General features: G+C 43.5%; 2 protein-coding genes, 2 non-coding genes and 9 pseudogenes across 8 annotated transcripts in view; 4 read left to right on the top strand and 9 right to left on the bottom strand.

Annotated features, from left to right (window-relative positions):
• LOC109141548 (interferon-induced protein 44) overlaps positions 1–2643 on the bottom strand; it is a 21629-nt gene extending 18986 nt beyond the window's left edge. The window contains exons 1-2 of the mRNA XM_027290175.1: positions 2539–2643; positions 1424–1807 (exon numbers count right to left, since the gene is read on the bottom strand). Of these exons, the coding sequence (XP_027145976.1) occupies positions 1424–1748 (325 nt within the window). The 5' untranslated portion in view covers positions 1749–1807; positions 2539–2643. The remainder of the gene's footprint in view (positions 1–1423; positions 1808–2538) is intronic.
• On the bottom strand, positions 2324–8267 carry ifi44g (interferon induced protein 44g). 5 transcript variants are annotated; one of them, XM_019272351.2, is made up of 9 exons: positions 7892–8267; positions 6508–6629; positions 5598–5643; positions 5254–5449; positions 4832–4978; positions 4549–4720; positions 4163–4263; positions 3270–3457; positions 2324–3234 (listed from the first exon to the last, which is right to left on the bottom strand). In XM_019272351.2, the coding sequence occupies exons 1-9, from the start codon at positions 8209–8211 to the stop codon at positions 3219–3221; spliced, it is 1308 nt and encodes a 435-aa protein (XP_019127896.2). In that variant the 5' UTR covers positions 8212–8267; the 3' UTR covers positions 2324–3218. The 5 variants fall into 5 exon arrangements, with proteins under 5 accessions (XP_019127896.2, XP_019127895.2, XP_019127898.2 ...); XM_019272350.2 differs by having other exon boundaries at positions 4832–4984; positions 7892–8264; XM_019272353.2 differs by lacking the exon at positions 7892–8267 and adding an exon at positions 7677–7866 and having other exon boundaries at positions 4832–4984.
• Positions 8138–8210, top strand: trnav-aac (transfer RNA valine (anticodon AAC)). Its single transcript has one exon. It is a non-coding gene; the product is annotated as a tRNA-Val (tRNA).
• Positions 8268–8471: 204 nt separating the features above from the next.
• On the bottom strand, positions 8472–8592 carry LOC113748084 (uncharacterized; annotated as a pseudogene).
• A 1622-nt stretch (positions 8593–10214) lies between these two features.
• On the bottom strand, positions 10215–10329 carry LOC113748101 (uncharacterized; annotated as a pseudogene).
• Positions 10330–10629: 300 nt separating this feature from the next.
• LOC113748097 (uncharacterized) lies at positions 10630–10746 on the bottom strand (annotated as a pseudogene).
• A 294-nt stretch (positions 10747–11040) lies between these two features.
• LOC113748088 (uncharacterized) lies at positions 11041–11157 on the bottom strand (annotated as a pseudogene).
• A 297-nt stretch (positions 11158–11454) lies between these two features.
• On the bottom strand, positions 11455–11570 carry LOC113748086 (uncharacterized; annotated as a pseudogene).
• Positions 11571–12266: 696 nt separating this feature from the next.
• Positions 12267–12385, bottom strand: LOC113748089 (uncharacterized; annotated as a pseudogene).
• A 300-nt stretch (positions 12386–12685) lies between these two features.
• Positions 12686–12802, bottom strand: LOC113748087 (uncharacterized; annotated as a pseudogene).
• A 233-nt stretch (positions 12803–13035) lies between these two features.
• Positions 13036–13152, top strand: LOC113748083 (uncharacterized; annotated as a pseudogene).
• Positions 13153–13448: 296 nt separating this feature from the next.
• Positions 13449–13566, top strand: LOC113748065 (5S ribosomal RNA). The gene has a single exon (XR_003464104.1). It is a non-coding gene; the product is annotated as a 5S ribosomal RNA (ribosomal RNA).
• A 299-nt stretch (positions 13567–13865) lies between these two features.
• The window catches only part of LOC113748079 (uncharacterized), a 109-nt pseudogene continuing 61 nt past the window's right edge, over positions 13866–13913 (top strand).

The raw sequence follows: 13913 nt of genomic DNA, 5'->3' as shown, positions 1-13913 counted from the left end.
CCCTGCCCCTGTGTTTTCCTCCAGTCCCATGGTATCACACAAGATGATTGGCAGAGGTTTTCCTCCTCGTCCAGCTCTCACTGAGTAGGTGCGGAACTGTCAGGTAATAAGTAATGAAGCATTGACAACATTGTTTTAGCTTTACTGTCATGATCAGTTTATTGTTTATCTATTTTCAAGTTACCAGAGTATTATTATTGTTTTTGTTATTTTTATATAAATATATAGATTTAACTAAATTGAACAACGGGTTTGTGATTGTTGCAGCCCTCACAGGAACTAACCTGTGTGGTGAGGCTGGAGGTAGAGGAGCCAGCGATGGCCTGGCTGGTGACGTGACCTCTGAACACAGAGTTGATAGAATTGAAGAAGCTGGACTTTCCAGCTCCAACTGGTCCGATGAGCAGGACCCGAAGCTGAGACACAGAGCTGAGTGTGGGAGAGTAGACCTTAATACTCTCCATCATCTTTGTCCTCTTCCTGATGACACAAGAGCAGATTTAAAAAAATATTTGACTGAAAAGGCAGCTAATGTGACAAGCAGAGACACTGTGTTTTATATATGTAGTTGCCAAACCCTAAATTTGACCTAGCTAATTGCAATTCACATCCACGTCCATACCACTGCAAGCTTGAAACACTATAAATTTTAGTATTGTACAGCCAGCCACCATATATTATGGTGTGTGTTTAACAGCTTCATTATACAGTCATGGCTAATCTATTACGATATAGGACAATGCATTATAATCTAGTATGATATGGTGCAGCATAATGTAACATATCAAAGGATAGTACAATAATAACTTTATATGATGCAAAAGGTGCACCATCCGCCTTACTCAGTCTCCCAGATCATCGGTCTCCACGGCGTTTCAAATTCTTTAAATGCTGTTGAAGAGCAAAAGCAGTTTTCACAAAACAAAATTGTCCAGATTATTCAAATATAATCCAACCTTTCAAATTTAATTTGTAACATGATGAATATTAACAAAACAATAACCAAATTGATGTTGTTTGTTCATTCTGTCTATTCTGAAAGAACTTCAACAAACTAAATAAGAATATAATTAGTGGCTTCTCAAGAAGAGTTATTAATGTGTAAAGTTCAGCAAGCCACGATTTATGAAAACAGGAAAGGACTTTGTTAAGTTGCAGAACAGGAATGATAACGGTGAGGCTAGCCTTGTGCTTGATGTAAGACACAATCTGTTTGAAACATGCTACGTATCAGTAACAGTAAGTATCAGTATTTGGTTGTTTAGAGAGAACTTACCCTCCACTTGATAGACTTCGCATTCAGTCAGATTGAGGTCGTTGCCATGCATTTCTGCAGCATTGAAGTTGTAATAATTTCCTGGATTGCTATACACTTTTGCCTGGCCTCCATTGACAAGAGCCAATGTATCTCCAAAATATGGACCAGAGTTAGCTATCATTCTCACTGCATTAGCAGGACCAGTGACCGGATATTTGAGGAGATTTTCTTGTTTGAAGGTGAAGAGAAAGGCCTGATCATCATGCACATACTGGCCAGACTGACTGAAAGGTTGTCTGGTGTAGCCTCCAAACACGTAACCTGAAGCATTATAGCCCGCAGACACTGTGGGACCTTGGTTGTCACATCGTTGGTGGAAGGCTGCACCGGTGAAACCATGGATGCTGGCCTTGTACAGCAGCTTTAGTCTGACACTTCCCAGCTGGGAGCAGATTGATTTCTGCTGGCTCCTCATTAGCAATGGGTTCATAGTGGACAGTTGGTGTAAAGGATCTTGGATGAACCTTTGATGTTTACTCTTGTTAATATCTAAATACATAAAGAAACACAGACGAGATTATTTGAGCTTGGTTAATTCTCCTGAACAAATAAAAAATAGATTTATACACCATCATTGAGGTTACACCCAACATTCAGGATTTAATTAGTCTGTAAAAAAATATGGAAATTACAGTCCTTCTATCCTAACAGTAATTACAGATCACAAGAAATAAATACCAATCAAATTAAATCATCATAATCTACATTTCACAAGCACTTGAAACAGGAACAAAAGAATCAATCAAATAATATACAAACACATACTGTACTCAAAGTCAAAGCAATGGTTTTATAAAACCCATTCTGGCCTCTGGTTGAGGAAGTCTCCTGATCTAACCACAGTTACTGTAGACAGATGTTCATACAGGATGTTTGCTAGGCAGTTCAGGTGCAGATGGCAGAAATTAAACTGCGTCATTTTGTGTACTGCCCTCGCAGTGTGTATGCTTGTGAACAGCTAGACAGTCAGCTAACCAATAAAAGTTATTCAATAAACCACAAGGCTTGACTTTTCTCGTACTTTAATGAAGTCCTCTTTGTCTTATTTTTCCTATGTAAAACTGGAAATTATTATAGATAAGAACACAACTGTTAAACACTGTACAAACAAAGCATTGTATAAGAACATTTCAATCAGCATCCATAATCAATAAAAAATGAAAAGAGTTAGCATCTGCTGAGAGCATTTAACAACTGTCCACATATACAGTAATACTTACAGATAATTATTTTCCAAGGCAAAAGTGTCGAAAACACTTAAACAATATGATTTAGCTGTTTACTTTGCTTCTCTGTGCTAATTCATGTGCTCAACTGCACATGCCGCAGAAAAACACAACATAGCTGGAAATTAAAGAACAGAGTGCTCACACCGACGCAGTTTATCTAAATCAAAAAATAGAGCACTCACTCTGACGCGGTTTCACACAACCAAGGAATATAGACTTTTTTTTAGAATTTTTACCTTCTCAATTATTAACTTATTTAACTTAACATTTTAACTTTTTAAGTCAGAATAGGAAATCTAGACCTGAATACTTTTGCCTTCAAAATTAAACTGAACTTTGTCTCAGAAAAAGGCAATATTCAAAAAAAAGGGAAAAAAAAGAAAAAAAGGCCTCCACAGTATCATGCAGGAGGTGAGAGGAGTTGACCAGTGAGCAAAATGATCTCAAGTACAGAAGTAAAGTTTAGCTGAGCTTCTCTCTGACTTCAGCTCCATTTCTATCTATTGTAAGAGAACATTTTAAATACAAGAGAACTGGTGACTTGTTTTCTAAAACAGGTACAAGACACTAAGCAACAAAACACATTTGATGTCATCTGTCATCAAATATGACAGATGACAGATATCTGATTTTATTCTGAATTATTTAGTTTTGTCCATTAGTAAAAAGCATTATGAGAAAGTAAATTTAAATGTTTTTGAGTACATATTGCAAAAGTTCATGCGTGCTCTATCTTTGTGTATTGGGGTGCATGATCCTGGAAATACAGGTCAGCATACTGCAGGATGTGGTCGACTGCACTAAGCAAAAGCACATCAGTGTTCACATCGAGGTCCAACTCTGACGAGTAGTTCTTCACCGGGACGATGTAGGAGGTGGACATACCCAACAGAGCTCCAGCTTTACCCATCTACAAACACACACACACAAACATATGAGAACATCAGTTTTTCACACTGTCAGTATTCAGTGTCCTCAGCTCATTGAGAACAATGACCTGATGGTGGTGACAGAGACACATGAAATCACCTCAAATAGTGTGCAAGGAGAGAGAGAGAAGTTATTCTTACCTCTCATGTAAATACATTTTTAGTAAACTCTTAGTTTAAAAATAATAATCCAGGCCGAGAGGCATCAAAAATCAAATCAAAGTCAGTTACAGACTTTTCTATTCTGGTTCAAGTCATCTTAATGAGACTGTGGTCACAAATCACACAAATTTGCTTAAAACTTCCCACCGGTAGTCTCCATGGTGATCTCACTTTCCTGCATTTCCTGATTATTTTGTATCCACATAGAGAAACCATCCAATTTAAGATTACACAGACTACATGAGACCCATGTACTACATTTAAAATGAATTATGTCTTATGTCTCTCAGTCAGTTTGTAAAAAAAACATATTATAAGTTGTTGCATCCGTAATATCTTGAGAGTTAAAATAAAAGTCTGGATTTGGTCTTTACAGGCATCTTTGTAAAGCATGTTGAGCAATTGTATCTTGCACTACATTCACAGTAATGTATATAATGCCCTTCCTTTTCTCTTTTACAGATATTTTAGCGGGAATGTCTGCAAGACTTTTACCAAACTGCATGTGGTTTATTTGAACCTACCATGTCCTGAATGCTGCGGCTTTTGTAAACATGGGTGACATCTTTGTTGGTTTCTGGACAAATTTGGTCTATGTGTGTCAGCAAAGCCACCTGGTGAACACCTAATAAACACAATAAAATGTTGTCATTAAGGTTTCATTGCAATAAAACAACATTTAATTGTTATATTCTAAAAGAAATCATTACTGAAGAAAGTTTCAAGGCACAGAAATAAATGTACAAAGAAAGCACGTGAAAAGACCCTATCTAGAGCAAGTGTTTAGTTTTTTCTGGTATACTGTAGAAACATGATGGTTCACTGTAGCATCAGTTAAAAGTTCTGTTTCACATCAATCTATATGAGAAAAAATCTTCATCTCTTAGCTTCTTGTTTGTTCTCTTCTTACCCAGATCACTGATGTGCTCTCTGAGCTGCTGGAAGGTGGTGCTGAGACCTTTAGGGTAGGTCAGCATTTTAGAGGCGTTCACCACAAATACCACACAGTGGATCTTGTCTTTGAGGCTTGGCCTCTTCACATAACCCACAGTCTCAGACCTCACTGGCTGATCTAGACTAAACTGAAATAAAGAAATGAAGAGATAAAATGATGCATGTTGGCACAGCATTTGCTAATTAGCACCCAGACACAAAATACAAATGAAGCACACTGCAATACTGATTGTGCTTACTTTGTGTCCCTCAGGTGCATGACCTTTAATGACAGAAAGGATGTCATGGAGGCTCAATCCACTCATCTCTCCATCCCCCAGGCCCATAATATCACACAGCACCAGTCCATTAGGGCTGTCTCCTTTCTGACAATGGATGTTGAAGGACTGCAGCTGACAAACAAAAGAAAGTTAACGGGATGGAACGAGTTAGGATGTCTGTCAAAGTTTGAATTAATTTTGTATGTTCTAGAAATAAACTTAAATGTCCAGGAGTATATCTTTAAGGCACATCAATAAATGCTTAATAGATGTTGGGCAAAAAATTTAAAAAGCAGTGGTTACTGTTTTATGTTTTTCCTGGACCTAAGAAAATCAAATGCCCCATGTTTTTGGATTTCACCCATGAAAATTGTTTTAGTACTTTAGTTCTCCACTTGTACCTTCTTGGTGAAGCTGGTCGAAGAGGAGCCCACCATGGCCCGGTTGGTGACTCTTCCATTAAACACCGAATGGACTGAACTAATGAAGCTGGACTTTCCAGAACTGACTGGGCCCAGGAGGAGAACCCGAGCCTGAGATACCTCTTCACACCTAGGTCTGTAGGAGGTGATGGTCTTCATCAGGCTTGTCTTTTTCCTAGATCAGAATTTAAGGTACTTGCTTATCAAACTGATAAGTACACTTTTTTGTTTTGTTTTGTTTTTTGCTTAAAATATATTATTTTGATTGCTGGAAAATAAAATCATTGCAAACTAGCTTTATTGAATGTCACAGTTCTACTCACTCCTCTGTCCACTCCACGTCTCTCCATTGAGACTCCAACTTATGTGCTGAGGAGAGTTTAAGAGTTGATAAGGATTAATGAAATATGCATTGCTATGCTTCACCTCTTTTGACAAGTGAAATGTGTGAAAATAAAGCTGAACAATAAAGTGGACCATGTATTTGCACTTGTATTTGCTAATGCTGATAGGACAGGATGGTTCAGTGATGTGGCCAGAGACTGTAAAAAAACAGGCATCAAATTATTTCCTTAAATGCAGGAAATCAACGGCAAGATTAAACCATCTGGTTAAAGTTACATTTTTTCTTCACTGTTTGAATACATTAACAGTAACTGTATTTTGATTGTAAATGCAGTGATCCAGTTCTTACATCTTAAAGTGCATTAACTTAACTTTAAAAAAATTTCACAGAATGTTTGCATTTAACACAAGTGTAAACACTAAATCGATACACTAGAGACTCTTCTGCTCACAATATTCAAGCTTGTTCTTTATAAAGATGTAAAATGACACATTATGCTTGTTGCCTACATAACTCTATATAAAAAAACAGAGAGAGAGTTGGAAAGTACAGCTCTGAGACCTAGGGGTGTGCAAATAGAAAATGCAAACTATGACTTTACTACAGTACAGTGTCGTGTTACACAATGAGAGGTTTCATCATATGTAGGTGCAGTTCTCAAGAACTCCTAAAAATATCTGCACTTTGTTGAAAAAGACAGCTATTTTCCTTTTTCTACCTCCACTAAGGGGCTTTTGGTGGACAGGTCTTTCTTTAGACATCATTGTGAGATTTTGTGAGAAAAATTAGAACAGTAAAGCAATATGTCAGTGTTTTCATATTGCATATTTAGAAGCATTGCTAGACTTTTGACAGTCGACTTGACATGGAACTGTTTAGTAGCTTACCTTGGAATGAAAACAAAGGTTTGTTCTCTTTTTCCTCTGATGAACTGACAGTTGTAACTACACCAGGAACACCTTCAGCACTAGGTGTAGCTATGCCAAATTTGGGGATACCAAAAGTAAAGCTGAAGTTGAAAACAATCACATGCATCAGTGGAAGAGCATAGATGAAAGCAATGCAAAGGAACAGAACTCAACTTGAATGTCATTGTTTAAAGGTTTTACACTTAATAAAAAAAAAAGTAGTTGTAATTTAAAAAAATAGCTACATTGTTGAAATAGACAGACAAATTCTAAGTGAGCTTTCCAAGGACAAATAAGGCAAATTAAGTTTGTGCGTAAATGTGAGTTTGTACAGATTATTATTACTGATTACAGGAGTCTGGAATACTTTTACTAAAACCTGACCACAAGCAAAATGCAGCTGAAATATTTATCAATCAATAAATAATTATCAAATACATGTTGAAATAATTCCACTAAAACCCATGTGCGTCAAGTCAGTGGGTCAGTGGTCAAAGTAACAATGGCTCAGTTCCATTAAGTGTTGCAGTAACAGTGGACTAACAAACAATAACAGGACCTCCACTAAGTTGTGGCTATCATTAATACAGGTGTGTTTCCTGCCATGACGTGTCAAAATATCTGCTGTGAAACCAGTTCCCCTTTCATTCCCTTTTCTCATTGTTAAGTAAACTACATTGGCGTGGCCACACTGTTAACTTTTAAATCAGATGAAAAAATGAATGTCATAAATTTAACTGTGTAATCAGAGGTGAGGCTTTGTCCTCCAGTACAACACTGTGAGCCAGAGGACTGAAGCACACTGAATTTACAGCCTTTTATAAATTCAACAAAACAATGTCTTTATCAGAATCAAACTGACAAAGACATAGAGCTATATAATTCATTGAATAGTTACCTAAATTTTTAAAGTCATCAATCATCAAAAAGTCAGGCAGGTTTAAAATGTGTTGTATTTTCTGCAAAGATTGATACAAGAGCTTTCTGAGATTTCTGTTGTTCGCCCAGGGCGCAAGTGTAGCCAGAACCGGCGCTGAATGTTATCACAGGTTTGTAACTTAACTCGCTTCTTAATTGCTATTCTTTGTTAAGGTGAACTTTCCTAAGTCTACATGAACTGCGTAACGCTTCAAGAAATGTGAACTTACGATGGTTTCTCCATTATAACCGCTGTATGAAGACGTGGCGAACAACAACTGCTGCAAAACAAAACTTATGATGCCCTTTCTGACGAAAAGAAAGTGAAACCGAAACTCAGAAAAATTAGTGGATAGTAAACGCAACTAATTGCACAATACTAGCGTGTTGCTCTCCACAGATACAAACGTGATGGTTTGGGGGAACTCTAATAATACTACATTACCTTTCTCCAGACCGCGGAGAAGCAGCACAGAGAAGATGGACCGAGGTCAAATGACATTCGGGAGCCCCGTCTTGACGCCGCCGCCGCCTTGTATTTATTCGTCTACTGCAACCTACATTGTTCATTTCTTTTGCAACCAAACCTCTAATACTAACCTGCTGCCCTGTCTGCTGCTCAGCCATATCTGTCTGTATCAGTATACGGGTCTGGTCATCAGAGGATATGGGTGCGATACAGCATTCAGTTGTTTCCGTAGTGTAGTGGTTATCACGTTCGCCTAACACGCGAAAGGTCCCCGGTTCGAGACCGGGCGGAAACATCCTTTACTTTTTCGTCAAATAGATGGACCTCCGCAAGTACGCGCTACTTATACATGCCCGCGGTCAGCGTAGCGACCGTTTGGGACAATTTCCAGTCCGTAGCGGTCGGAGTTTAAGCGTCGGAGTGCCAAAAAAAAAAAAAAAGGGTCAAGGAGGCAATAAACGTCTGAGATATTTAAGCGTCTGGCGTGACAAGCTGCTGCGTTTCTGAGCGCTGCATGTCCACTGAAGCAGCGTCCTCTGCAAAGAGGAGTGGAAAAAGCTTACAGCACCTGGTATCCCAGGCGGTCCTCCCATCCAAGTACTAACCAGGCCCCGACCCTGCTTAGCTTCCGAGATCGGACGAGATCGGGCGTGTTTCAGGGTGGTATGGCCGTAAGCCGACAGGACCCTCCGCAAGTACGCTACTTATACATGCCCGCGGTCAGCGTAGCGACCGTTTGTGGACATTTCCATCCGTAGAGAACATCCGCCCTCCACCGCTGTCTGTGGCACTCATTCACAGGCCTCATGATCAGCTACAGACGGAGTTAAGCGTCGGAGGCCAAAAAAAAAAAAAAAAGGGTCAAGGAGTGCAATAAACGTCTGAGATATTTAAGCGTCTGGCGTGACAAGTGTTGTGGGTGTTCAACCACCCGAATGGTAGACCTGAATGTAGAGCAGAGAGATATTGAGTTTAAAGAAGACAAAGACAAGTACTACCCGTTTTCACCTGTTGCAAGAGGGAGAACACAGCTTTGACAGACTCCGCAGTCTGCGTTCACCATCACACACCCAGCTGAGTTCCTGCCCGTTTACAGTTTAGGCTTGTTTTATTCATTCACAACAGAGAGGGAAAGTACATTTGTTGTGACCACTCATCTTTTGTTTGTCAGCTGTTGCTAGTGCCTTTTTGTCACACAGGCAAGTGGCAATTAAAACTGATTTACTCTAGCATGATAAGCAAAGTTTGATAACAGGTCCTGAGTCTTCTGTTCTGTTCTCATCTCACCACCCTCCCCCAGGGCCGGTCCTGGCAGGGCATGTGGGCAGCCGCCCAGGCGCATTCTCCGTTGGGGGGCGCACGAACGCCCGAAAAAGCAAAAAACACGGTAAATTTTTTCGATACCGCGCATAAGTTAGCGGAGCGGGCGCCCCGGCACGGGGTGTTGACAAGGCAGAGGGGGCGTCGGACAGACCGATGGGGCGCACGCATCCCGGGGCGCACGGCGCATCCAGGGCGCACAGGCGGCCGTATGGGGGGGGGGGGTGGGGTTCGCCCAGGGCGCAAATGTGGCCAGGACCGGCGTGCCCCTCCTATGACTGTCTTGGAGAGCATCCTGACCTCGCTCTCGCTGGTAGCTGGGTGCCATCCCCAACTGCACAGTATGTTCAGACACAACCCTGCTTTCTGTAACTCTTTGCAAAGCACGTTAGTTATACTTCATAGCAGTCCTGAGGCACAATTCTAATGATTACTGGTGTTGTATATAGCTGCAAACATCACACATCTTTGGCGTACACATAGTATAATAAAACATGTATAAAAGTATAATTAAACATCATAACACTGCATAATCCACAGTTTGCACTCAGACACAAACTGCAACTTCTGCAAAAACACTCTGCTGGTTATACAACATTCTTAAAAGCAATAGTTCAACATAATCAACAGTTTAATATCTCAAATGATTATTAAGGCACTTCAGATAATATAATCACAATAGTAAGATGTTTCTGTGGTCTGCTTTCAGTTCTAACCAAGGGAGTCCTCCTATTTCTCTGCTTATCTGCTCGTCTCTCTCGCTCTGTGTAGGCCTTGAACCTGCAACTCCTGCAAAACACTTATACTAGTTACACAACACTCAAAAGCAATATACTCTGTGTGACCTTATACTTACCCAGATCCATTTAACACACATCTATTTTAATTCAAACATTATTATACATTTCCACACAAGCTGCTGCGTTTCTGAGCGCTGCATGTCCACTGAAGCAGCGTCCTCTGCAAAGAGGAGTGAAAAAGCTTACAGCACTGGTATTCCCAGGCGGTCTTCCCATCCAAGTACTAACCGGCCGACCTGCTTAGCTTCCGAGATCGACGAGATCGGGCGGTGTTCAGGTGGTATGGCCGTAAGCCGACAGGACCTCCGCAAGTACGCTACTTATACATGCCCGCGGTCAGCGTAGCGACCGTTTGTGGACATTTCCATCCGTAGAGACATCCCGGCCCTTCCACCGCTGTCTGTGGCACTCATTTCACAGGCCTCATGATCAGCTACAGACTGGAGTTAAGCGTCGGAGGCCAAAAAAAAAAAAAAAAAGGGTCAAGGAGTGCAATAAACGTCTGAGATATTTAAGCGTCTGGCGTGACAAGCTGCGTGCTTTCGGAGCGCTGCATGTCCACTGAAGCACGTCCTCTGCAAAGAGGAGTGAAAAAGCTTACAGCACTGGTATTCCCAGGGCGTCTCCCATCCAGTACTAACCAGGCCCGACCGGCTTAGCTTCCGAGATCGGACGAGATCGGCGCGTGTTCAGGGTGGTATGGCCGTAAGCCGACAGGACTCCGCAAGTACGCTACTTATACATGCCCGCGGTCAGCGTAGCGACCGTTTGTGGACATTTCCATCCGTAGAGACATCCCGGCCCTTCCAACCGCTGTCTGTGGCACTCATTTCACAGCGCATGATCAGCTACAGACTGGAGTTAAGCGTCGGAGGCCAAAAAAAAAAAAAAAGGGTCAAGGAGTGCAATAAACGTCTGAGATATTAAGGTCTGGCGTGACAAGCTGCTGCGTTTCTGAGCGCTGCATGTCCACTGAAGCAGCGTCCTCTGCAAGAGGAGTGAAAAAGCTTACAGCACCTGGTATTCCCAGGCGGTCTCCCATACAAGTACTAACCAGGCCCGACCCGGCTTAGCTTCCGAGACGGACGAGATCGGGCGTGTTCAGGGTGGTATGGCGTAAGCCAACAGGACCTCCGCAAGTACGCTACTTATACATGCCCGCGGTCAGCGTAGCGACGTTTGTGGACATTTCCATCCGTAGAGACATCCCGGCCCTTCCACCGCTGTCTGTGGCACTCATTTCACAGGCCTCATGATCAGCTACAGACTGGAGTTAAGCGTCGAGGCCAAAAAAAAAAAAAAAAGGTCAAGGAGTGCATAAAACGTCTGAGATATTTAAGCGTCTGGCGTGACAAGCTGCTGCGTTTCTGAGCGCTGCATGTCCACTGAAGCAGCGTCCTCTGCAAAGAGGAGTGAAAAAGCTTACAGCACCTGGTATTCCCAGGCGGTCTCCCATCCAAGTACTAACCAGGCCCGACCTGCTTAGCTTCCGAGATCGGACGAGATCGGGCGGTGTTCAGGTTGTGGCCGTAAGCGACAGGACCTCCGCGTAACGTACTTATACATGCCCGCGGTCAGCGTAGCGACCGTTTGTGGACATTTCCATCGTAGAGACATCCCGGCCCTTCACCGCTGTCTGTGGCACTCATTTCACAGGCCTCATGATCAGCTACAGACTGGAGTTAAGCGTCGAGGCCAAAAAAAAAAAAAAAAGGGTCAAGGATGCAATAAACGTCTGAATATTTAAGCTCTGGCGTGACAAGCTGCGGCGTTTCTGAGCGCTGCATGTCCACTGAAGCAGCGTCCTCTGCAAAGAGGAGTGAAAAAGCTTACAGCACCTGGTATTCCCAGGCGTGTCTCCATCAAGTACTAACCAGGCCCGACCCTGCTTAGCTCGAGATCGAGGACCGTGTCAGGGTGGTATGGCCGTAAGCCGACAGACCTCCGCAAGTACGCTACTTATACATGCCCGCGGTCAGCGTAGCGACCGTTTGTGGACATTTCCATCCGTAGAGACATCCCGGCCCTTCCCACCGCTGTCTGTGGCATCATTCACAGGCCTCATGATCAGCTACAGACTGGAGTTAAGGTCGGAGGCCAAAAAAAAAAAAAAAAGGGTCAAGGAGTGCAATAAACGTCTGAGATATTTAAGCGTCTGGCGTGACAAGCTGCTGCGTTTCTGAGCGCTGCATGTCCACTGAAGCAGCGTCCTCTGCAAAGAGGAGTGAAAAAGCTTACAGCACCTGGTATTCCCAGGCGGTCTCCACTCCAAGTACTAACCAGGCCCGACCCTGCTTAGCTTCCGAGATCGGACAGAATCGGGCGGTGTTCAGGTGGTATGGCCGTAAGCGGACAGGACCTCCGCAAGTACGCTACTTATACATGCCCGCGGTCAGCGTAGCGACCGTTTTGTGGACATTTCCATCCGTAGAGACATCCCCGCCTTCCACCGCTGTCTGTGGCACTCATTTCACAGGCTCATGATCAGCTACAGACTGGAGTTAAGCGTCGGAGGCCAAAAAAAAAAAAAAAAAGGGTCAAGGAGTGCAATAAACGTCTGAGATATTTAAGCGTCTGGCGTGACAAGCTGCTGCGTTTCTGAGCGCTGCATGTCCACTGAAGCCAGCGTCCTCTGCAAGAGGAGTGAAAAAGCTTACAGCACCTGGTTATTCCAGGCGTCTCCCATCCAAGTACTAACCAGGCCGACCCTGCTTAGCTTCCGAGATCGGACGAGATCGGGCGTGTTCAGGGTGGTATGGCCGTAAGCCGACAGGACTCCGCAAGTACGCTACTATACATGCCCGCGGTCAGCGTAGCGACCGTTTGTGGACATTTCCATCCGTAGAGACATCCCGCCCTTCCACCGCTGTCTGTGGCACCATTTCACAGGCTCATGATCAGCTACAGACTGGAGTTAAGCGTCGGAAGGCCAAAAAAAAAAAAAAAAAGGGTCAAGGAGTGCAATAAACGTCTGAGATACGTACTGCGGAGGTCCTGTCGGCTTACGGCCATACCACCCTGAACACGCCCGATCTCGCCGATCTCGGAAGCTAGCAGGGTCGGGCCTGGTTAGTACTTGGATGGGAGACCGCCTGGGAATACCAGGTGCTGTAAGTTTTTTTTCACTCCTCTTTGCAGAGGACGCTGCTTCAGTGGATGCAGCGCTCAGAAACGCAGCAGCTGTCACGCCAGACGCTAAATATCCAGACGTTTATTGCGCCCTTGACCCTTTTTTTTTTTTTTTTTGGCCTCCGACGCTTAACTCCAGTCTGTAGCTGATCATGAGGCCGTGAAATGAGTGCCACAGACAGCGGTGGAAGGGCCGGGATGTCTCTACGGATGGAAATGTCCACAAACGGTCGCTACGCTGACCGCGGGCATGTATAAGTAGCGTACTTGCGGAGGTCCTGTCGGCTTACGGCCATACCACCCTGAACACGCCCGATCTCGTCCGATCTCGGAAGCTAAGCAGGGTCGGGCCTGGTTAGTACTTGGATGGGAGACCGCCTGGGAAACCAGGTGCTGTAAGCTTTTTCACTCCTCTTTGCAGAGGACGCTGCTTCAGTGGACATGCAGCGCTCAGAAACGCAGCAGCTTGTCACGCCAGACGCTTAAATATCTCAGACGTTTATTGCACTCCTTGACCCTTTTTTTTTTTTTTTTTGGCCTCCGACGCTTAACTCCAGTCTGTAGCTGATCATGAGGCCTGTGAAATGAGTGCCACAGACAGGGTGGAAGGGCCGGGATGTCTCTACGATGGAAATGTCCACAAACGGTCGCTACGCTGACCGCGGGCATGTATAAGTAGCGTACTTGCGGAGGTCCTGTCGGCTTACGGCCATACCACCCTGAACACGCCCGATCTCGGAAGCTAAGCA

The sequence above is a fragment of the Larimichthys crocea genome, chromosome XVII (assembly GCF_000972845.2).
Source record: "Larimichthys crocea isolate SSNF chromosome XVII, L_crocea_2.0, whole genome shotgun sequence".
Lineage (NCBI taxonomy): Eukaryota > Metazoa > Chordata > Actinopteri > Sciaenidae > Larimichthys > Larimichthys crocea.
The sequence above is the reverse complement of the archived record's forward strand: the minus strand, read 5'-3'. Positions and strand labels throughout refer to the sequence as shown.

Coding starts and splice junctions, on each gene's coding strand:
- ifi44g (XM_019272350.2), bottom strand. CDS start 8,211: ATGTTTCCGCCCGGTCTCGAACCGGGGACCTTTCGCGTGTTAGGCGAA. Junction 6,630..7,891: donor TCTCCGCGGTCTGGAGAAAG/GTAATGTAGTAT, acceptor TTTCAACTTCAG/CTTTACTTTTGGTATCCCCA. Junction 4,985..5,253: donor CGACCAGCTTCACCAAGAAG/GTACAAGTGGAG, acceptor TTTGTTTGTCAG/CTGCAGTCCTTCAACATCCA.